This window comes from Schistocerca gregaria, chromosome X (genome assembly GCF_023897955.1).
Source record: "Schistocerca gregaria isolate iqSchGreg1 chromosome X, iqSchGreg1.2, whole genome shotgun sequence".
Lineage (NCBI taxonomy): Eukaryota > Metazoa > Arthropoda > Insecta > Orthoptera > Acrididae > Schistocerca > Schistocerca gregaria.
This window is the reverse complement of record NC_064931.1, coordinates 55,004,914-55,028,353: the sequence shown is the minus strand read 5'-3', so window position 1 is coordinate 55,028,353 and position 23,440 is coordinate 55,004,914. Positions and strand designations below refer to the sequence as shown.

Here is a 23,440-nt window from a genome sequence, read left to right as displayed (position 1 = left end):
ACAGCTGTTCGCAGTGTTACCATAAATGGCGAGTTATGTACCAACGCAAACTCGATTGCCGAGCAACTTGCTCGAGCCTCTGCACCGGAGAATTACCCCCCAGCCTTTCAAACACTCAAACGGCAGCTGGAAGAGAACGTCCTCTCATTCACTAAATGCTGCAGTGAATCCTATAACACCCCATTTACAGAGTGGGAGCTCCTCAGTGCCCTTGCACATTTCCCCGACACAGCTCCTCGGCCTGATCGCATCCACAGCCAGATTATTAAACATCTGACTACAAGCGACATCTTCAACCAGATCTGGTACGATTGCATCTTTCCATCGCAATGGTGGGAGAGCACCATCATTCTGGTGCTCAAACTCTGTAAAAACCCGCTTGATGTGGATAGCTATCGGCCCATCAGCCTCGCCAACATTCTTTGTAAGCTGCTGGAACAGGGCAGCGTCCGCCAGATCGCTCTACCATTGATAATATTGTGTCCATCGAGACTGCCATCCGAACAGCCTTTTCTATATGGCAACACCTGATTGCTGTCTTTTTTGACGTAGGTAAAGCATACGACATGGCTTCGCGACGTCATGTCCATGCCACATTGTATGGTGGGGTCTCCAGGGACCACTCCTGATTTTTATCCAAAACTTCCTGTTGCTCCGTACTTTCTGTGTCTAAGTTGGTTACTCCCGTAGTTCCATCCATATACAGGAGAATTGAGTCCCACAGGGCTCTGTATTGTGTGTGTCTCTGTTTTTAGTGGCCATTAAGGATCTAGCAGCAGCTGTCAGGCCCTCCGTCTCACCTTCTCTGTATGCAGACGACTTCTGCATTTTGTACTGCTGCTCCAGTAATGTTGTTGCTAAGCGGCACCTCCCAGGAGTCATCCACAAGGCGCAGTCATGGGCTCTAGCCCATATCTTCCAGTTTTCAGCCGCAAAGTCGTGTGTCATGCAGTTCTGTCGGCACCATACCGTTCATCCGGAACCCACACTTTACCTTAATGACAATCCACTCACTGTACCCCCCAGGGGGTCCACAACTCTTTTGTGGATACGTGCGTGGTGAGCACGGAGCCCCAGAGCTATTGCAGCCTTCCTTCCTTTCCATTTCCTTCTGCTTCCCCTCCTTTTCTCCCCTTCCCCCTCACCTCTCCCTCTCTTGGTGTCCTTGCTTATGTTGGCCCCCACTATCCTCCTGGTTATGTTGGTTTTGCAATTTAGATTGGTTGCCTAATCACCTCCTTTCGGCACTCCCTGGTCCCCCCTCTGGGGTTTAACCTCCATTACTAAATTTCTCTTCCGTAGTGTGAGCCATTTGGGGAAGAGCACCTTACCTAGTGTCTGACGTGTGCCCTCCTAGTTCATTCCACCTTTTCTTTCACGTCGTTGTCTGGTGCTAGGGTGCATAGCCAGCACGGTAGCCAGCCCATGTGGTGGGGTCGCTATGTACCCTTTTGGTTGAGCCCCCTGAACACACAGGGATCACACTTCTGATACCTGAGCTGTGAGCTGTGACCACCCCATGCAAGCCTTGGAGTGGTTGCTCGTCATCCTGGAGCATCGGGGAACTCCCGGCAATGGCCGCCGTGCCAGATGGCCCTTGCTGTGGCTGGGTGGCGCTCATGAGGAGAGCCCCTGATCGGAGTGGGTGGTATCAGAGTGGACTCTATGCAAAGGAAGCGCATACGGGTCCAGAACTCCGGCCATTCTTCTGCGGCCGTCTCTCTGCGTGGAACTGATTCTTCTAGTGCTGCTTCTCCTGCCCCTTCGGCCTTCCCTTCCGTGGCTACTCCCTGGGAAGGAGGTCAGGCCCGTCGGCTAGGGGCAAAGCCTTTCCCTCACTATCTGGTTTGCACCAGGTCTGATGGGGGTACTTTCACCAATACCAAACCTTTATTTTTTGTGGAACACATTCAAGCCAAGTTTGGTGAAGTGGACTCCCTGAGCAAGATTCAGTCGGGTTTGTTGCTAATCAAAACTGCTTCAGCTAACCAGTCTGCATCCCTTCATGCCTGTACCCATCTTGGCACAATTCCTGTGTCCATTAACCCCCTCCAGTCTCTAAATATGGTTCAAGGTGTAATTTTTCTCAGGGACCTCATCCTTCAAACTTCACCCCTTCCTCCCCCTTTCTTACCCCAATCCCGGACCACTCTCCTCCCCCCCCCCCCTCCCCCCGTCCCCTGCAGCTCCCACACTTTCTCCTCTGGGCGCTGCTCCCCTCCCCAGCCGGAGAAGTGTCCCACTCATTCGGCGTCTGCCGTTCAAGGGCGCCCCTCCCAGGATGCCCCTTCCCGGCACCATCTACATCTACATTTATACTCCGCAAGCCACCCAACGGTGTGTGGCGGAGGGCACTTTATGTGCCACTGTCATTACCTCCCCTTTCCTGTTCCAGTCGCGTATGGTTCGCGGGAAGAACGACTGTCTGAAAGCGTCCGTGCGCGCTCTTAATCTCTGTAATTTTACATTCGTGATCTCCTCGGGAGGTATAAGTAGGGGGAATCAATATATTCGATACCTCATCCACAAACGCACCCTCTCGAAACCTGGGGAGCAAGCTACACCGCGATGCAGAGCGCCTCTCTTGCAGAGTCTGCCACTTGAGTTTGTTAAACATCTCCGTAATGCTATCACGGTTACCAAATAACCCTGTGACAAAACGCGCTGCTCTTCTTTGGATCTTCTTCTAAATCCTCCATCAACCCGATCTGGTACGGATCCCACACTGATGAGCAATACTCAAGTATAAGTTGAACGAGTGTTTTGTAAGCCACCTCCTTTGTTGATGGACTACATTTTCTAAGGACTCTCCCAATGAATCTCAACCTGGTACCCGCCTTACCAACAATTTTATATGATCATTCCACTTCAGATCGTTCTGCACGCATACTCCCAGATATTTTACAGAAGTAACTGCTACCAGTGTTTGTTCCGCTATCATATAATCGTACAATAAGAGCCTTCTTTCTATGTATTCGCAATACATTACATTACATTTGTCTATGCTAAGGGTCAGTCGCCACTCCCTACACCAAGCGCCTATCTGCTGCAGATCTTCCTGCATTTCGCTACAATTTTCTAATGCTGCAACTTCTCTGTATACTACAGCATCATGGAACTTCCGACACTATCTACTAGGTCATTTATATGTATTGTGAAAAGCAATGGTCCCATAACAATTCCCTGTGGCACGCCGGAGGTTACTTTAACGTCTGTAGATGTCTCTCCATTGATAACAACATGCTGTGTTCTGTTTGCTAAAAACTCTCCAATCCAGCCACACAGCTGGTCTGATATTCTGTAGGCTCTTTCTTTATCAGGCGACAGTGCGGAACTGTATCAAACGTCTTTTGGAAATCAAGGAAAATAGCATCTACCTGGGAGCCTGTATCTAATATTTTCTGGGTCTCTTCAACAAATAAAGTGAGTTGGGTGTCTCATGATCGCTGTTTCCGGGATCCATGTTGATTCCTACAGAGTAGATTCTGGGTTTCCAAAAACAACATGATACTCGAGCAAAAAACATGTTCTAAAATTTTAAAACAGATCGACGTCAGAGATATAGGTCTATAGTTTTGCGCATCTGCTAGACGACCCTTCGTGAAGACTGAGAATACCTGTGCTGTTTTCCAATCATTTGGAACCTTCCATTCCTCTAGAGACTTGCGGTACATGGCTGTTAGAAGGGGGGGCAAGTTCTTTCGCGTACTCTGTGTAGAATCGAATTGGTATCCTGTCAAGTCCAGTGGACTTTTCTCTGTTGAATGATTCCAGTTGCTTTTCTATTCCTTGGACACTTATTTCGATGTCAGCCATTTTTTTCGTTTGTGCGAGGATTTAGAGAAGGAACTGCAGTGCGGTCTTCCTCTGTGAAACAGCTTTGGAAAAAGGTGTTCAGTATTTCAGCTTTACACGTGTCATCCTCTATTTCAATGCCATCATCATCCCGGAGTGTCTGGATATGCTGTTTCGAGCCACTTACTGATTTAACGTAAGACCAAAACTTCCTAGGATTTTCTGTCAAGTCGATACATAGAATTTTACTTTCGAATTCACTGAACGCTTCACGCATAGCCCTCCTTACGCTAACTTTGACATCGTTTAGGTTCTGTTTGTCTGAGAGGTTTTGGCTGCGTTTAATCTTGGAGTGAAGCTCTCTTTGCTTTCGTAGTAGTTTTCTAACTTTGTTGTTGAACCACGGTGGGTTTTTCCTGTCCCTCACAGTCTTACTCGGCACGTACCTGTCTAAAACGCATTTTACAATTGCCTTAAACTTTTTCCGTAAACACTCAACATTGTCAGTGTCGGAACAGAAATTTTCGTTTTGATCTGTTAGGTAGTCTGAAATCTGCCTTCTATTACTCTTTCTAAACAGATAAACCTTCTTCCCTTTTTTTGCATTCCTATTAACTTCCATATTCATGGATGCTGCAACGACCTTATGATCACTGATTCCCTGTTCTACACTTACAGAATCGAAAAGTCCTTCCAGGCCAAAGGTGTGCTGCCACGCGACGACTGCAGGCTGTCGGCCCCGAGGTCGCGCGATCTCTTTCTGTTCCCAATCTTGCTGCAGCTGGCTCCTTTATGCCACACAGCCTTCCTCGATCTCAACCTGAGAAGAAGAAGAAACATAAGTCCCGGGACAAAGAGCCTCTGGTGTCACCAGAGGTAACATCCCCGGCTTTACAACCAGATTCTGACCTGTTGTTCATGGATGTCGCCTCCTCCTTGTCTGTGACTGTACTCTGAGGTCACAGTTTGCAATCTTTATCTCCCTCCTGACAGGACTCTTACAACTGCTGCCTTAACTGCCCTTCTTCAGCAACTTCCTCCTCCCTTCCTCCTTCTCGGGGATTTTAATGCTCATCATCCCTTTTGGGGCAGTGCATTTCCATCCAGACGAGGTCTTCTCTTAGATCAGTTTATTACAGACCACGACTTGTGCCTTCTTAATGATGGTTACCGTACTCATTTCAGTGCTGGTCATGGTAATTTTCTGCCATTGATCTTTCTCTTTCTTCTCCCTCTCTCCTCCCTTCATTACACTGGTCGCCACAAGACGACCTTTGTGATAGTGACCATTTCCCGTTGATTCTCTCTCCCTCTTCCCGCTCCCCGATGGACAGGTTACCTCATTGGTCTTTCCAACGTGCCGATTGGCTTCCATACACTGCAGAGGTTGTGTTTTCTCCCTCTTTGTCGGGTTTTATTGTTGACGTCCTACATGACGTGTCTGACGCGATTGTTTGCGCTGCTAGCCTTGCTGTCCTGCGTTCATCTGGACCATTCCGTCACAGGCAAGTCCCGTGGTGGAGTACGGCCATTGCCATTGTCATCTGTGATCGCCGTCGAGCTTTGCAACACCTTAAGAGGCACGTATCTGTTGCCAGCCTTATTACCTTTAAACACCTTCGCACTAAAGCCCGTTATTTAATCAAACAGAGCAAATGGATATGTTGGCAACGATTTGTTTCTTCCCTCAGTACTACTGTCCCTATGTCACGGGTATGAGCTACACTTCGCTCTCTCCAAGGTTTCCATCGGCATTCTACCCTCCCAGGCCTTCACCTCCCAGATGGCCTTTGTACGGACCAGTTAGCTCTTGCAGAACATCTTGCGACCCATTTTGCAATGGCATCAGCATCTGCCTCCCATCCGGCTGCTTTCCTTCGCCGGAAACAGCAGGCCGAAGCTTCCGCCTTATGTTTTACCCCTTGTCAGTCAGAATCTTACAACAAACCTTTTACTGAGTGGGAATTTCTTTCCGCACTTTCTTCTTTTCATGATACAGCCCCTGGCCCAGACTCCATTCATAATCAACTGCTTCAACATCTCAGTGCTCCACAACGGCAACATCTTCGGGTGTTTAACCGTATCTGGCTGCAGGGTGACTTCCCTTCTCAGTGGAGGGATAGCATCATGGTTCCTGTCCTTAAGCCTGGTAAGAACCCCCTATTTGTTGACAGCTATCGGCCAATTAGTCTGACAAATGTTGTTTGCAAGTTACTTGACCGGATGGTAACCCGTCGGCTCAAATGGATCCTCAAATCTCGGGATCTATTGACGGCCTGGCACCATCACATCTTACTTACACTTCATCAGTGGGGTCTTCGGGGCCCACTCCCGGTTTTTATCCGCCAGTTCCTGTTCCATAAGTCATTCAGGGTTCAGGATGGTACTGTTTTTAGTTCTCCACGGACCCAGGAGACGGGCATCCCACAGTGTTCTGTTTTGAGTGTACTTCTTTTCCTCATTACTATTGATGGACTTATGGCTTCTGTTGGCCCTTTGGTCGCCCCAGCCCTGTGTGTGGATGATTTCTGCTTTTGAGTTAGTTCCTCTTTAATGGCCTCCGCAGAACGGCAGCTCCAGGGAGCTATATGGCGTGCCTCTGCATGGACCCTCTCACACGGGCTTCAATTCTCTCTTTTAAAATCGCGGGTGGTCCACTTCTGTCGCCATACTATGATCCACCCTGATCCAGAGCTCGATCTCGGTGCACAACGATTGCCTGTGGTCCCACAGGTTCGTTTCCTAGGTCTTCTTTTTGACAACCAGCTCACTTGTCTGCCCCATATCAGACTTCTGAAGGTAGGATGTTTCCGTAAACTCAATGTCCTTCGCTTTTTTGCCCACTCCTCTTGGGTTGCGGACCGCTGCCTCCTTCTCCGTCTTTATCGTGCTCTAGTTCTGTCTCGCTTGGACTATGGTTGTCAAGTTTATGGTTCCGCTGCTCCTTCCACACTGCACATGCTGGATCCAGTCTACCATCGTGGCATCCGTTTGGCCACTGGTGCCTTTCCGACTAGCCCTGTTGATAGTCTCCTGGTTGAAGCTGGGATCCCCTCCCCCTTTCTGTTCGGCGGTCCCAACTTCTGGTGTCTTATGCACTCACTGTCTATTCCTCTTCCACTCATCCTTCCTATTCTCTCCTGTTCCAAGAGCATGGACATCGCCCACTTGATTCCCACCCTCGGGTGGGTTTACCGGTTGGGCTCCGCCTTGCGTCTCTTTGCCGTGATTTTCAGCTTCCTTCTTTGTCCTGTCTTCCTCTTGCCCCCCCCCCCCCCCCCCTCAACCCCCCCACCCCCCCCTCTCACCTTTGGTTAGTTCCTCGGCCTCGAATTCAGATGGAACTTTGCCGAGGTCTGAAAGATTCCGTCCCCCTGATGGTGTTCTGTTCCTTTTTCTGCCAAATTTTATGGGAGTTTTGGGATGCTGTTGTTTTTTTACACTGATGGCTATAAATCTGCTGATCATGTAGGATATGCCTTCACGTCCTCTGTTGGAACGGAAAATCATCTGCTGGCACCTACATGTGGGGTGTTTACTCCAGAATTGATGGCAATTTCCCAGGCCCTTACCTTTATTAAACAGTCCCAACACAACCACTTTTTGTTATGCACGGACTCAGTGAGTGGTCTTCTGGCTATTGATCGGGGGTTTTCGCGCCGTCCCTTGGTCTCTGCCATCCATGACCATCTTGCTGATATTCACCATGCTGCTTGTTTCGTTGACTTCCTTTGAGTCCTTGGCCATGTGGGTATCCTGGGTAATGAGCTCTCTGATCGTTTGGCTGACGGAGCAGTCACTTACCCCCATTTTCTGTAACCTCTCCTGCAGTGGATTTACGGCTTCACATCAAATCCCACTTCGCACAATCCTAGGCCAACTCTTTGGAGGCTTCTTCCCTGTCTAATAAATTTCGTGCGATTAAGGTGACACCAGGCTCGTGGCGTTCTTCCTTTCAGCTCTCCCGAAAGGATTCAACCACACTGTGTCATCTCCGCATCGGCCATACCAGGCTGACCCATGGTTTTCTTTTGCATGATGAGCCACTCCCACTTTGTGGTTGTGGAGCCTTCCAGTCAGTAGCCCACATTTTGGTTGAATGCCCCCTTCTTTTGCCTCTGCATGCTAAGTACAGGCTCCCCTGCACTTTACCTTTGATGTTGGCTGGCGATTCCTGGATGGTCGACCTGGTTCTTGGTTTCCTCCAGGAAAGTGGTTTTTATTCTCAATTTTAAGGTTTTTAATCACTCTGGTGTTGGGGCAGGGCGGTGAGTGTGAGGGTATCTCCCACTGTAAGCCGTGTTTCTAGATTACAGACTTCCCTCCCTGACCGCGATCCTCTTTTCTCCCCTTTTACTCTGTTTTTATCCTTTTGTTGGATTGCTTAGTCTCCTTTTCCCATATGCACTTCTACATTCTAGCAGTTGCACCATTTAAGTCGCAGGTGGTCTTGCCTCTGCTGCTTCAAAGGTGGGATGTTTCCTGCCTCCATCATAGCGTTGGGTTCTCTCTTGCTGAGTTACCTCATTTTGTTTTTACCATTGACAACATGACTTCCCTTTTACATTTTTTAGCCTTTTCCCTTTTATCGTTCTGACTTTTCTGTGGTATCACACTATCGAAATGGACCACATTTGAAACAAGGGACTGATGACCTTGCTGTTTGGTCCCTTCAACCCCAACCAACCAACCACTGTAGTGCAGACATATCAGTTCCTATGACTGGTTTTTGACACTCGATTGACTTGGCTCACTCATTTTTGTCAGCTTAAGCAGAAGTGCTTGGCGGCTCCTCAATGCCCTTGGTTGCCTGAACGACACCAATTGAGGTGCAGATCGCTGTATGCTGCTGCAGCTCTACAGATCCCTTGTCCAGTCCCGAATTGACTATGGGAATGTGGTTCATGTTTCGGCAGTGCCTTCAGCATTGCATTTACGCGACCTTGTGCACCACTCGATTAGCGAGAGGAGCTTTTAGGACGAGTCCGGTGACCAGCGTACTGGTGGAGGCTTGTGTCCCTCCACTGTGCAGATCAGACGTGCGCAACTGCTCACCAGTCATGCACCACACATTCATAGTTCCCCTGAGCATCTAAGTTACCGTCTCCTTTTTCCCGCCCCCGACAGTCCATCTCCTGCATTGGTGGCCCAGATCGGGGCTAACGATTGCGGTTCACGTGGAGTCCCTTCTCTCCGAACTGGAGTCCTTCCCTTTACCACCTCTACTTGTGATCCATTCACATACGCCTCCATGGTGTACACCTCGGCCGCATTTTCGTCTGGACCTTTTGCCTGGCCCTAAGGACTCCGTTAATACCGCCACTCGCCGCTGTCACTTCCTCTCAATTCTTGACTTGTTCCGGGGCTCTGAAGTGGCTTACACCGACGGCTCAATGGCTAATGGTCATGTAGGCTTCGCATATGTTCATGGAGGACATGTTGAGCAGCACTCTTTGCCAGTTGACTGCAGTGTTTTCACTGCAGAGCTGACGGCCATACCTCATGCTCTTGAGTACATCCACTCATGCCCTGGCGAGTCATTTCTCCTGTGTACTGACTCATTGAGCAGCCTACAAGCTATCAACCAGTGCTACCCTCGCCACCCGCTCCTAGCGTCCATTCAGGAGTCCATCTGTGCCCTGGAACAGTCCCGCTGTTCCGTGCTGTTTGTGTGGACCCCAGGACACGTTGGAATCCCCAGCAACGAACTTGCTGACAGGCTGGCCAAACAGGCAATACAGAAACCGCTTCTGAAGATAGACATCTCTAAAGCTTACCTGTTTTCTGTCTTGCAGCTTTGGGAGACAGAATGGCATAACATCGTGCACAACAAACTGCATGTCATTTAGGAAAATATGAATGTGTGGAAGTCTTCCATGCAGGCCTCGGGCAGGGAATCAGTTGTCCTCTGCCAGCTCCGCATTGGCCATACGTGGCTAACGCATGGTTACCTACTCCATCGCAAGGACTCACCTCAGTCTCGCTGTGGCTCCTGAATGACAGTCGTCCACTTCTCACTGGTCTGCCCACTTTTAGCCGCTCTGCGGCAGACTTTTAACTTTCCCAGCAGCTTTAGTTTTACGTTTTATCCATGAGAATGGGTTTTATACTTCTATGTAGGTTTTAGCTCCTGTCCATTGTCCCTCCGTGTCCTCCACACTAGTGCTTTTAGGGTGGAGGTTTTAATGTGTTGCAGAGTGGCTGGCTTGCCCTTTTTATTCTCGTGGTTGGCCAGCCACTGTAATCTGCTTTCATGTTTTACTCCCTTCTGTTTCTAGTGCCTCTCTGTTGTTTTCTTGTCCTCTTTTGTTCCTTTTAGTATTCGTTGCCTTCCCCTTCGTTCTTGTGGCTTTTCCTTTCTTTCTGTTTTATGTTATATGTTACGTCCATTTTATTCTCAACCTTGCGGCATTGTTTTATTAGGAACAAGGGACCGATGACCTCGTAGGTTGGTCTCTTCTCCCGCCTTTAAACTAACCAACCATCTTGTTCCTCCAACTCTAAACACCTGATCTTTTTGATCAAAATCATTGCACAAAGCTCCTAAGCTTTCTGTTACCTGGCTTAACTTCGCACTAGGCTCAAGATGGTTTTCCTGTAGCTTTTTACCTATGCCCCCTGCCGTGACTGCTATTGAGCAGCATCTCTCTTTCCTTTCTACTTCACTTTTATACCAACTTAGCCTTAAAATTGTTCCAAAGAGTCTGCTGCACTCTGCTTTGCTCTTTGCTCAGAGGCTGGTTGAAGCTCTTCTGTTTCAAGTAACAAGTCTAATTTACTGCTAACCAGAATTTGAAATATGATTCCTGAAGTTTTCTTCTTTTGCTTATTACTTGTCACCTGTTCTCAGTTCCCATTGTCTCTCCCCCCTGCAATCAATCACATTCAGAATATGCCACTTCTAATTCTGGTGGAGGACACAAATCTTTCTTTCCTGTTCCGTGAGTCTCTTGTCTCTACTGCATAATCTACAACTGCATGGGAGAGCCTCATCTGGTACTTTACTAGCTTCCACACTTCAATCACCCTAGTGAAACACCATCCTACTGTCCTGATAAGTTTCTCCAATACTAACCAACCTGTGGCAACACCCAAATTTATGACACACGACATTTGTACAATAAACTAAAAATCTCGACACACACTTAAACAGTAATAAAGTAAGAATTAACAAAAATCATGGATTGCCCATCTAATTTGTTGGCTTCACCACACTGATATTTGCTGAACTTAAGTATTAGCTATCAGAGGACATGAAATGAGTAAAAACTAAAAATCATTATATTTTTAACAATAGCCTTAAAAGACAGTATCAGGAAATTATAAAAAGTACTGTAATCTTTCCAAAACAACACATGTTCTGCAACTGCTGTTACTGATGTCATAGCACAGTCTATGTAAATACACAGATCTTGGGCTGTTACTGCTGCCGTCAAACATCCTGTCATTAGTACAAAATAATTCAATCCTATCTCCAAAATTAGGATCATTCCATACCTGTGGGTGGAACTGCAGTCCCAACACCACTCAAATATGAGATCCTTTTACTCGCCTATGTATGTGGATTTCCCCCTGCACTCAGTTAGTTACTGGAGCTGTCACTGAATTCCTGTCAATTTCTCCTAGTGCTCATCTCGTTTCCTACTCTCTTCCATCACTCTGCTTCCCTTTCTATCATCCGTAACATAGACCATCATTGCCAGTCGGGCTCTGATCTTGGAAGTCAGTACATAGTTCTGATGATGACTGTTTCACAGTGCAGAAGTGCTGAAGCTGATATTGTGCCCATACTTCCCATTAATGTAAAAACCATATAGTTTACGTATAACTACCATTGACTGTACATTATTCAATTTTTCTATTTGGTTGCTGTATTTGTATTGTTTAATTAACAGAATAGCTAGGAAATGTAGGATTTGGTACAGTTGTCTTATGAAATGACTCTTTTTAGGTACACAGGTAGACCTGATTTTAGAAAAGATAGTTCCTGATCGACAGACACAAGATTATTTAAAAGATGCAGCAGATAATATAAAATTTCAGCTACAAAAGACAGAAGATGCTTTACAAGAAAGTCATGCAGAAGTGCGCCAGCTGTATGGTGAGTTGCAGTTCTTATCATCTCTACTCAGTTTGTCTCCAGTGATATTTATTATTAGGAAATGTATTTTTACTGCTCCTTGTATTCATTTGGAAGTATTTTAATAAGAGGTACACGCGAATCGAACTGATCAGATTGACAGTTAACTTTTCCTTCTTCTATAAGCAGTGCATCATTTTTTGTCACCATACATTGTGTGTCATAGTAAGTGGATTCAGGATTGATGTGTCTTTAATAATTGTTGTTTGCATTATATTAAACCCTTATACATGGAAACCTTGCTGATAATGAAAAATTTCAATTTTTCTCTCACTGAAGCCTCTTTGAATTGTCAAGAAATTTGTTTTTCTTGGAAATTAGTGGGCCGATGTGGCTGGAGTTTGTAAACTAATCAGTAAGCAGTATTGACCCTCCTGATAGAAGCAGAATCTTAGTTTATCCCAAAGTTGGCAAATCACATTTTGCAAAAATGAAAATAGTACTGCAAGACAGTTGAAATTCACACTGTCCAAAGTCAATAATTCACTTTCTGTCTGGTTACTGATTTATGTGCAAATAAGATAAATTATGAAGTTATCCATAAAATTAAACCAAAAGATATAATTGCAAACCATATGGTTGTATTGTATGAATGATTACTGGCTAGGCTAAATTCCAGTGCATTTCTTAAGGTATCATAAAGGCATACGGTGAAACCCCGCTTTTACCCTTTCCAGGGGATTTCAAAAAGAAAAGGGAAAAAAGTGTAAAATACGGGAAAATGTAAAATGTGAGAAATAATGTTTTAAACTGTAAAATTTACGTATAGGATGCCACCTTGCATTTTTGCACTTTATGTATGTGCACATAACAGGCATCAAAATTCTCATGCCAAGGACTTGTTAATTATCTAATAATGGTTTATCATCTAAGAAAAACCGCTGATATAATAGCAACTGATAATTGGGAAGCAGAACTTGTTTGACTCAATTTCATACATCATTATCAATGTTTTTGGAATGCCTGCAGCTGTCATTCATTATTTAAATAACGAAATGCTACATCAGTTACATATTTTATCATGCTTAGCACAGTGCATTTCAAAAAAAAATTCTCAATGTCTAATGCAAATATTTATGTAAGTATTTTATGTGCTGTTTGCACATGTGTTGTTCTGCATCTCTTGAACTGTAGTCGTCTTTTTGAGGTTATTCGGTAATGTGCTTCCTCAGTTATGTATAAAACTACACACATGCGAACTATACCTCATATTGTTTTTTGTGTAACATAACAAAAAAATACATACATAAATATTGCACTTACGAACGAGAATAAATCCTTGAAACCTGTTTTGCTCAGCATGAGCATATACATAATTTGTACTGTGTTTAAACCAAAACCATTCGAGCAACACAAACTGAATGACTGTGTCAAATAGCACACCAAGTGACCAAAAGACGAAAAACAGTAAATATGTTTCCACGGAGTTGTGACGATGATTACAAAAACCACAAAACTGTACATGTGCGGTAGAGACAGTTCGGAAATCATTGTGATTGGTCATGATACAAATATTCTTAAGAATTTAGTTACTCATATCAGCGACCATGCAGAGTAGAGTTTGTCAGTGACAGGAGGTACAGCACGAATTATTCCAACTTTTACACGTTTACTGCCTTAAATCCACTAAGTAGAGCACCCTGGTGTCAGAAACTTAAACCACATAATGTTTGTAAACACTACTTCATGGTCAACATCATGCCAGAAGCATCATTTTACATCAGTCTTTCTTTCTTTCCTTTTTTTTCTTCCCCCCCCCCCCCCCCCCCCCCCACGAACACTTTTTCATAGAGGGTAAATCGCAAGAAAATTATAAATATGTTGATGCAAAATCAGGTGTGGATTAACCTTGTGGACATAGGAAAATTTGATGGGAGCGATAACAAATGTTGTAAACGGCTGGAAAACGTTAATTCCAGGAATGTAAAAGTGGAGTTACACTGTATATTGATAAATATCCACTTTTGATTGTGACCTACTAGTCATTATAGGACTGTTATTCAATAATCATCATGAAGCTTCCAAAGAGAATATGGTCATGTGGCTGTATTGTACTGGTGAACAGTGTTGAACGAGAAAAACAGAACTATTTGTACTCAGTCATTACACCTGTGTATCCTTTCCCGGGAGACATTGTCAGACATGTAGTGGTGTCTTAAAGCTACAGAAACTGAACAGGAAAAAGCAGAGAAACCAAATATTATTTGTAATATGATGTGCTGATAGGTACAGGAAAAGTCGTACATACCTGAAAGTTCCTACTTGCAAAGTGGCTCTAAGAAAACAGAGGACTATTGTTGGATTCTGTAGATGTTGGAGAAGCATTCAACAATGTTTGATGGATTAAAGTTTAATAAATTTGTAGTCATGTAAACAAGGAAGATTCAGAGACAAAGAAATTAGACATTGGCTGTGAGCTGGCATTGATTTAAAACACTGATGAATGTTGAAAATTTGTGCTGGATGAAGATTCAAATCCAGGCATCCTCTTGCTTTGGATAGTCGTGTTTTTTGATCCACAGAAGGCATATATCACCTAACACCATCACATCCCAATCTAAACTGCACGACTAGGATTTACAGTGTCGCTTACCAATTTTTACGCAGGTCACCAATTTTTATGCAGAACTTCATACCCCTCTCGCTGTTCTAAGTCTGGGTAGGTTCAAACCTCAGCAACCAATAGGTATAGGAAAAATGGAGTTCCTGAGGGACTGATATTGACAATGGTATTGAGACAGCCACAGGACCGGCACTCCACCCATCACTGTATGTGGATGACCTTCCACTGTACTACAGCTCTACATCATTGTTCACGACAGAGTGCCAACTTCAGGGCACCACACAAAAAGTACAAAACTGGACCCTGAATCATGCGTATCGATTTTCTCCCATGGAAACGTTACGTTTGTGCTTTAGTCAGCTGAGGAGTTCGCAACCAGACCCAGAACTGTATCTGAGTAACCAGTTTCTTGAAGTCATTGAAAATTTCCAGTTTTTAAGCCTTTTATTTGATAGCAAGTTAAAATGCTTACCACACATACACCAGCCAAAGGCAGATTGCATGAAGATACTTAATACTCCTGAGATTTCTCAGCAACACCTCCTGTGGATCACCCCACACAACCCTTCTGCTGCTCTGTGAAGCTTTGATGTGATCTGCCTGGACTATGGATATGTTTCTTACATATCAGCAGCACCATCAGTACTGAGCTCGTTAGACCCTGTCCACCACAGTGATGTGCTGTTGCCAAGAGGAGTCTTTCATATGAATCGCATATTTGTCTTGTTGGAAACTGGTATCCCACCACTGAGCAACTCTAAGCAAACTATGCAGTCACAATCTGTCAGATGCTTGCCTCAGTATACTTTGTTACCCAACTGTTTCACAACAAACAGTTCAGACCGTTTAGTAATTGCCCAAAAATAGATAGGCCAACGAGAGGATGACTGGAGGCTCTCTGCAGGGCCCTCTAGTTCACCGCTCTTGTCTGCGCACATAAAGTTCTCTCTCAGTATACTTTGTTCTGTACAGATAGTGTCAGGGAATGGGTTCCCCTTCATAAGTCATTGGAAGCAATAGCAGTGCAGGTGCAAACCTGCCTACCTCCAGCCAGGCCATTTACTTATGTTTCAATCCCACGTCCGGCCATCCTGATTTAGGTTTTCCTTGATTTCCCTAAATTGCTCCAGGCAAATGCCGGGATGGTTCCTTTGAAAGGGCATGGCCGACTTCCTTCCCCGTCCTTCCCTAATCTGACGAGACCGATGACCTCGCTGCCTGGTCTTCCCCAAACAACCCAGTCCATTAACTTATGTTGAATTGTCCACATTGATCCAACAATTTCCACCCTCCCCCCCCCCCCCTTTCCTTTCTCCTGATTGTGGATTTCAACATGCACTACTCTCTCTGGGGGAGTATTACTTCGTCTAGTAGTGGCCCTGTAATTTACCAGCCTCTCACATACTACGTGCTGTGCCTCCTCAATAATGGGTTTCCCACCCACTTCAGTGCCACCCATGACACCTTTTCAGCCAGATCTAACAATTCCTTTCCCTAATTCTGTGGCTTTGCCACCACCACCACCACCACCACCACCAGACTGACCGACTACCACAATAGACAATCTCTCTCTATCTCTCTCTCTCTCTCTCTCTCTCTCTCTCTCTCCCCCTCTAGGGTTAGCCACTGCTGTAGTGGACCAAAGACATTGCAGTAGCTATTCAGGATCATTGATACATGTAGTGATTTAAGTTACATCCTTCGCAGACCCACCTTATCACTTTTAAGTGCCTTCATGCTAAGGCTCGCTATTTCATATCCGGCTGCCTTTCTACTGCAGAAGTGACAAGTTGAAGACAACTCCTGTGTCACTCCCCACCTATAATGGACCTTTCAGTGACTGGGAAGTACTTCAGGCTCTTGTGTCATCCTCAGACACAGCCCCAGGCTCCAATTCAGTTCACAGTCAAATGAGCCAACACCTAAATATTCCCCAAAGGCTACATCTCCTCAGGGTCTTCAATCATCTCTGGCTCCAAGGTGCCTTCCCCTCGTAATGGTGAGATAGTATAGTTATTCCAGTCCTTAAACCAGGCAAGATCCCCACATCTCTCATCAGTTGCCAGCTGATGAGCCTGATCAACATTCTCTGTTGGCTGCTTAAAAGAATGGTTGCTGCAGATTATGCTGGGGTCATAAATCTCGGGTCCTTTTGTCACCCATCAGTGTGGTTTCCGGAAGGGGCGATCCACAACTGAACATAAACGTAGGTTGGAAACAGCAGTACAATACACTTTTTCTAAATGCCAACACCTTGTCAGTCTCTTTTGGCTTGTCACCTCTTGATGTCATCACATTTTTTTTACCCTCCATGACTAGGGCATTTGAGGCTCCCTACCGATTTTTATTCACCAGTTTTTATCCCCCAAGTTGTTCTGGGCTATAGTCAGCACTTCACTAAATTCCCCATTTTTGCAAAAGAACTGCGTCCCATAGGACTATGTGTTGTCACTCTCTTCATCACCATCAATTGGCTAGTGACCTTTGTTAGGCGGCTGATCAGCCCTGCATTGCGTGTCAATACTTCTGCATTTGGTAATACAGTCCCATTTCTTGGGCTTTCTTTTTGGTAAAGAGCTAACATGACTTCCCCATATTCATCAACTGAAGACAAGCAGCATGTGGACGCTTAACACTGTCTTATTGCCCACACATCTTGGATTGTGGATCATGCTACTCTTTTCTGTATTTGCCAGGCCTTGGTTTTGTCCCAGCTGGACCATGGGTGCCAGGTTTATGGCTCTGTGGCTCTATCAGCCTTGAAACTGTTAGACCTAGTCCACTATTGTGGGATGTGGCTGACCACTGATTTCTATTGGACTTGTCTCATAGACAGTCTCTTTGCTGAAGGGGGGATATTCCCTCTTCAGATTAGATGGAACCAGCTATTGGTCTCATATGCAAACACCATTAGACAATTCAGTTATCATCCCCTGTCTCTCATTCTCTTTACATATAAGGGATGCTGTTCCCCCAGTTCCTGCCCTTTGGTGGGATTACCAGTTGGAATGTGCTTCGCTTCCCTCTGCCAAGATGTTCATCTCCCATCTTTATACTGTGCTCCCCATGTTTTCTCACATGCCCTCCATCAGGCCACAGATTAGGACCATTCCCTTCAAGGTTCCTAAAGTCTCGGCTGCCCCCGTGATCTTTGGGCATCTGTTATTTCTAGTTCTTAAAGATTTCCTGCATGCTACCATCTTTTGTATCAATGGCTCTAAAACTGTGAATCAAATGGGATATGCTTTTACATCTCTTACCATTACAGACTGCTATTCACTTTAGGGAACATGTAACTTATATATTACGGATCTGACAATTTTTGACAATTGTTAGCAGATCCCTCCATTGTATTAAACATGTGTTCCTTGGCTGTTTTTTTTTTAAATACATACTGACTCAGTGAGCAGTCTCCAGGCTATTGACCAACACTATTCTTGCCATCCATTGCTCTCCGCTATTCAGGACCGTCTCGCCGACCTTCCTCATGGTGCTTACTCAGCTGTTTTCCTCTGGATGCCAAGTCATGCGGGTATCCCGGGGAATGAACTGGCCATCCGTTTGGCTAGAGGAGCAATTACTTGTTCCTCAGTTGGTTTGCCAATCCCTGGTGAGGGTTTCCAGGTGCACGAGGTCTATGCTCACTTGGAATTTGAACTATATTTGGTGGGCTACTGCCCCATCAAGTAAACTCTGCCCAATCAATGAGACCACTGCAGCATGGTACTCTTCTTTCTGCTTCTGCTGGAAGGAAAACACAAGTCTTACATTGTCTCCACATAATTCATACCACCTTAATGCATAGTTTTCATTTGTTTAATGAGCAACCCCCACATTTTGGCTGTGGAGACTTGAAGACAGACCCAACCAGAGACTTACAGACAGTAGCTCGTAACTTGATGGAATGCACCCTCCTTTTGGTGCCCCATGCTAACTAGGGACTTCCAGATTCATTGCCTATAATAAGTGAATATTTCAGGGATGGTTGTGTGGTTTCTTAGTTTCCTCTGTGAAAGTGGTATTTTATTCTCAGTTATAAGGTTTCAGTCTACCTCCGGAGCAGGGGCAGAATGTTTGGGGAGTGGCATCTCCTGCTGTTTGCTAAGTCTCTGTGGGATCTCCGACCCTACCTCTGTGACCAGGCTGCTCTGTCATCCCTCTTTCACTCTGTTATCTTGTTTTTATTATTGTCAGTACAAAGATGTACAATACCTTCTTTAGCCATCTTGCTTTTACTGTTATGAATTCTCCTGCCTAGCTCAGAAAATGTTCTCAGTAGATGTCTCTACTTCCGGATGCACCACTCGTGGATTGAGGGACTGATGATTTCATTCTTTGCTCTCTTAGGTGCCCCAACCAACCACAAAACAACAACAAAACTTCCTGATGTTTCAGCACTTTGTGATGCTTCAGTCTACAAGCTTCCCAAGTGAAGAAAAAAAAATGTGTTCATGATATACACTGAAGGAAATTACAAGCATGTTGAGCTGGTGATGGTACTTTTTTCCTTAATATAAAGTTTTATTATTGTGTTAACAATTCTTCATTATGATTACACATTTTGTGATATAAATAAAATGCAACTTACTTGCATATTCCTGAGCTTTCCATTACAAATTTTAAGAATCTAGCAAGTGTTTTGTTCCTTGCAGTAAAAAGTGTTAGGGTCCTCAGCCTGCCTGTAGTGAGCACATTTATGCTGCAGCATTGCTAGTTGCACATTGCCAGCAAGAGGCATTGGCCAGCCATGTGGGTGCACTTAACAGGCAGCTGCATCTTGCTCAGTGGAGTAGCATATTTACTTCTCATTAGTAGCAAATGGGATCATTCATGTGCACATGTTCACAAAGAGCCATGCACATACAAGCGTACCTCTACTTGTGTAAGGGGCAAGTACAAGCAGGCATCGATTAAGCATAAGGCGCACAGGTGTTGAAAGCGCCTTAACTGTACCAATTTTACAAATTATTGCAAAGCAAGGGGCAAGTTTCCAAGGGATTCATGGATTATGTACATCAGCACACATACTATGCAAGCTTCCGTGTGGTGTGTGGCGGAAGATACTCTGTAAGACTACTAGTAGTTTTCATTCCACTTCCACTTGCAGATAGGGCAACAGAGAACTGATCTGACTATATGCCTCCACCTACTAATGCTGTTCCTCAAAAAGAACATCGCCTTCCCTCCAGGGATTTTCATTTGCTTTCCAAAGCATGACCATAACACTTATGTGTTGTTTGAATCTACCTGTGACAAATCTAGCAGCTCGTCTCTGAATGTTTTGATGTCTTCCAACTGTCTGCTGGGATGGTTCCTTTGAAAGGGCACGGCCGACATCCTTCCCTAATCCGATGAGACCGATGACCTCGCTGTCTGGTCTCCTCCCCCTAAGAACCCAACCCCCCCTCTTCCAACTGTCTCCTTTACAGATGAACCACAGTTTCCTAAAATTCTTCCTATTCACCTTTCGTACCACAACCCTCACATGCTCGTTCCATTTAATATCACTTTGGAGAATTATGCCCAGATATTTAAACAATGTTACTGCCCTGAAGCAGTACACAACAGGTTTGTTTTTCCTACTCGTCCGCATTAACATATATTTTTCTACATTTAGAGCCAGCTGCAGTTCATCACACAAACTAGAAATTTTATCAGAGTTGTCTTTTATCATCCTACATTCATCTATGATATACTCCCATACATCACAGCATCATCAGCAAAAGATCGCAGATTACTGCCTATCCTGTCTGCCGGATCATTTATGAATATAGAAAATACCAGTAGTCCTGTCACACTTCCTGTGTCACTCCAGATCATACTCGTGCACATGGTGTGCACAATAACTGGTGGGCTGAAGTTTCCCAGTTGGATTTTTTCACCATTTTAGATTCACAAGTATTTAGCAAAATTCTTGATGTAATGTATAGGGCCTTTTTGAATTGCAACCATAACACTTAGTGTCTTTTACTTAGACAGTCTTTGATCAGTCAGTAGCTTCCTTCAGTACGGTAACTACAAATTGTACAGTAGTAGTAGTCAGGATGGTAACTAAATATTAATGTGTCTTTTTGCAATTATTGCTTAAAATTGGTGTGCAAATGTCACATTCTGTTGATTTTGTTGCGAACACTGAGATAGTTTTGGAGTTCCTTATTGAAAATACATCCTGTCCTTATTTTCAGGGTGTTTAGTGTATGTTTCACTCATTTTTAAAGTTGGTAAAGATTTACTCTACTTTAACTAAACAATTGCGTTTAATAATTTTTGAGGCCATTTCTGATGGAGAAGTCTTCATAGTTGACTTATTTTTGTTAATCTCCACTTAGTATTCTTGTGTCAACAGATGTTTGATTAATGGTATTGGTAGTCTACAAAACCAAATGCACCTCTAGTGACTATCTTGTAGCATTATATCTTATAAATTGAGCCAACACCTAGTCTAGTTTTTATCAATTTCCACAAATTTCTTACTTTCTATTACATGAAATACTGTCAGTAAACCAGGTTCGATTCCTGGCCAGGTTGGGGATTTTCTCTGCCCGAGGATTTGGTGCTTGTGTTGTCATCATCATCATCTTCATCATCATCATTTGTGAGAGTGACTAGATTGGATTGTGAAAAGAAAATGGACTGTGTAAAAATTGGGACTTAATACAGGTGCTGATGACCGCGCAGTTAAATGCCCCACAAACCAAACATCATCAAACTGTCAGTAAAATCTATTTCATCTTACGTTTAACTTCTAATTTTTCTCTGACCATCTCCATTAACGATTTCTTCACTAATACAAGTCAACCAGTGTGATACGTTTCCTGTGGAAACATAATTACAGATCTAAAATACGTGTAAAGTAATAATTTATAGAACAAGTATGCCATTCCAGTTACGTACAGTATAATGTACCTTACTGTGAGAGGCTGGAGATTATTGAGAAAATAATCAAAATTTCAGAGAATGTGAGGTACAGTTAAAACATTAAAGGGAATACATGATAGCAAGAACAGGATTGTTAACAGAACAGATGACAGAAAATCAGAAGCTTCTGAAATGAGATTCTTAAATCTGTGACATATTGTACACTCCTGAATAAAAAACTGAAGTATATGGAAGGAATCCAAAATTTTAAGTATCTATACATATTATAAATTAAGTCCCCTTCTACATTTTTTCCTACTGGTATGTGACGGCTACTCACAAAAGTACTGTAGTGATCTTGATATGTTTTTATTAATAGATATACTGATTAATGAGGAAGGCTTGTGCATATAATTTATTACCAGATCACCAGACTAGCCACCTGGCCATAGATACTTAATGCTACCAGTGTGAATCCAGGGCAAGTCACTAGTAGATGAATACAAGACACCCCCCCCCCCTCCCCCCCCCCCCCAAAGATTTTGTTGGAGGATAAGCCAATAGGAAGACCTGTCGGTAGAAGGAATAGGCCCATGGGCCTAAACCTTAAAGAAAACATTGGAGGAAGAGGAGAAAAGACTTAACCTTAACAGTGACATGGAATAATTTGCTGTGTGCATAAAGTTATCTAAGTTAAAATAACACACAATATTTGTAACAGTTTTACTGAACTCCTGTAGTTGCATTTACATCAATTGTTTTTTCTTCATTAGTTAAACTGGAAGATGCACGTTCTCAAGAAGACTCACTGTTAGATAATGTTCACCAACTGGAAGAAAATTTAGCAGCTCTAAGGAAACAAGTTGACAAAACTCCTCATGATAACTCTCAGGTATGCTCTTTCAGTGCTACTGTTTGAAATTGTCTTTAGTTTTTATGTGGTTTTTATTTTGTTTATCTGTTACTATACTAGACATTCCCCCCCCCCCCCCTTCTTGCGGGTTGTTTCTAGAATGAAATTTTCACTCTGCAGCAGTGTGTGTGCTGATATGAAACTTCCTGGCAGATTAAAACTGTGTGCCGGACCGAGACTCGAACTCAGGACCTTTGCCTTTCACGGGCAAGTGCTCTACCAATTTCATTCTAGAAACAACCCCCAGGCTGTGGCTAAGCCAAGTCTCCGCAGTATCCTTTCTTTCAGGAGTGCTAGTTCTGCAAGGTTCACAGGAGAGCTTCTGTAAAGTTTGGAAGGTAGGAGAAGAGGTATTGGCGGAATTGAAGCTGTGAGGACGGGGCGTGAGTCGTGCTTGGGTAGCTCAGTCGGTAGGGCACTTGCCCGCGAAAGGCAAAGGTCCCAAGTTAGAGTCTCGGTCCGGCACACAGTTTTATTTTGCCAGGAAGTTTCATATCAACGCACACTCTGCTGTAGAGTGAAAAATTCATTCTAGAATAATGGGTAGCTTTGAGAGATGTAATAGTGTAGGCAGCAGAGGATAAAGTAGGTAAAAAGAAGAGGGCTAGTAGAAATTGATGCCAACCTCAGGGAAGATCAGTTTGGATTCTGTAGAAATGTTGGAACATGTGAGGCAGTACTGATCCTACAACTTCTCAGACAATAGGTTAAGGCAAGGCTAACCTACGTTTCTAGCATTTGTAGACTTAGAGAATGCTTTTGACAGGGTTTACTGGAATACTCTTTCAGCTTCTGAAGGTGGCAGGGGTACAGGGATAAAATACAGTGTGTGAGAGGCTATTTACAATTTGTACAGAAACTGGATGGCAGTTATGAAAGTCAAGGGGCATGGAAGGGAAACAGTGGTTGAGAAGGGAGTGATACAGAGTTGTTGCCTATCCCCGATGTTGTCAATCTGTATACTGAGCAAGCAGTAAAGGAAACAAAAGAAAAATTTGGAGTTGGAATAAATCAAAACTTGAGGTTTTTGGAATAAATCAAAACTTGAGGTTTTTGGAATAAATCAAAACTTGAGGTTTTTGGAATAAATCAAAACTTGAGGTTTTTGGAATAAATCAAAACTTGAGGTTTTTGGAATAAATCAAAACTTGAGGTTTTTGGAATAAATCAA

General features: G+C 44.1%; 1 protein-coding gene across 9 annotated transcripts in view; it reads left to right on the top strand.

The window, feature by feature from the left end:
• LOC126298880 (sarcolemmal membrane-associated protein) overlaps positions 1-23,440 on the top strand; it is a 323,320-nt gene that overhangs the window by 184,386 nt on the left and 115,494 nt on the right. For all 9 annotated transcript variants that reach the window (XM_049990412.1, XM_049990407.1, XM_049990408.1 and 6 more), the window contains 2 exons: positions 11,747-11,896; positions 22,130-22,248. In XM_049990412.1, the coding sequence (XP_049846369.1) occupies positions 11,747-11,896; positions 22,130-22,248 (269 nt within the window). The remainder of the gene's footprint in view (positions 1-11,746; positions 11,897-22,129; positions 22,249-23,440) is intronic.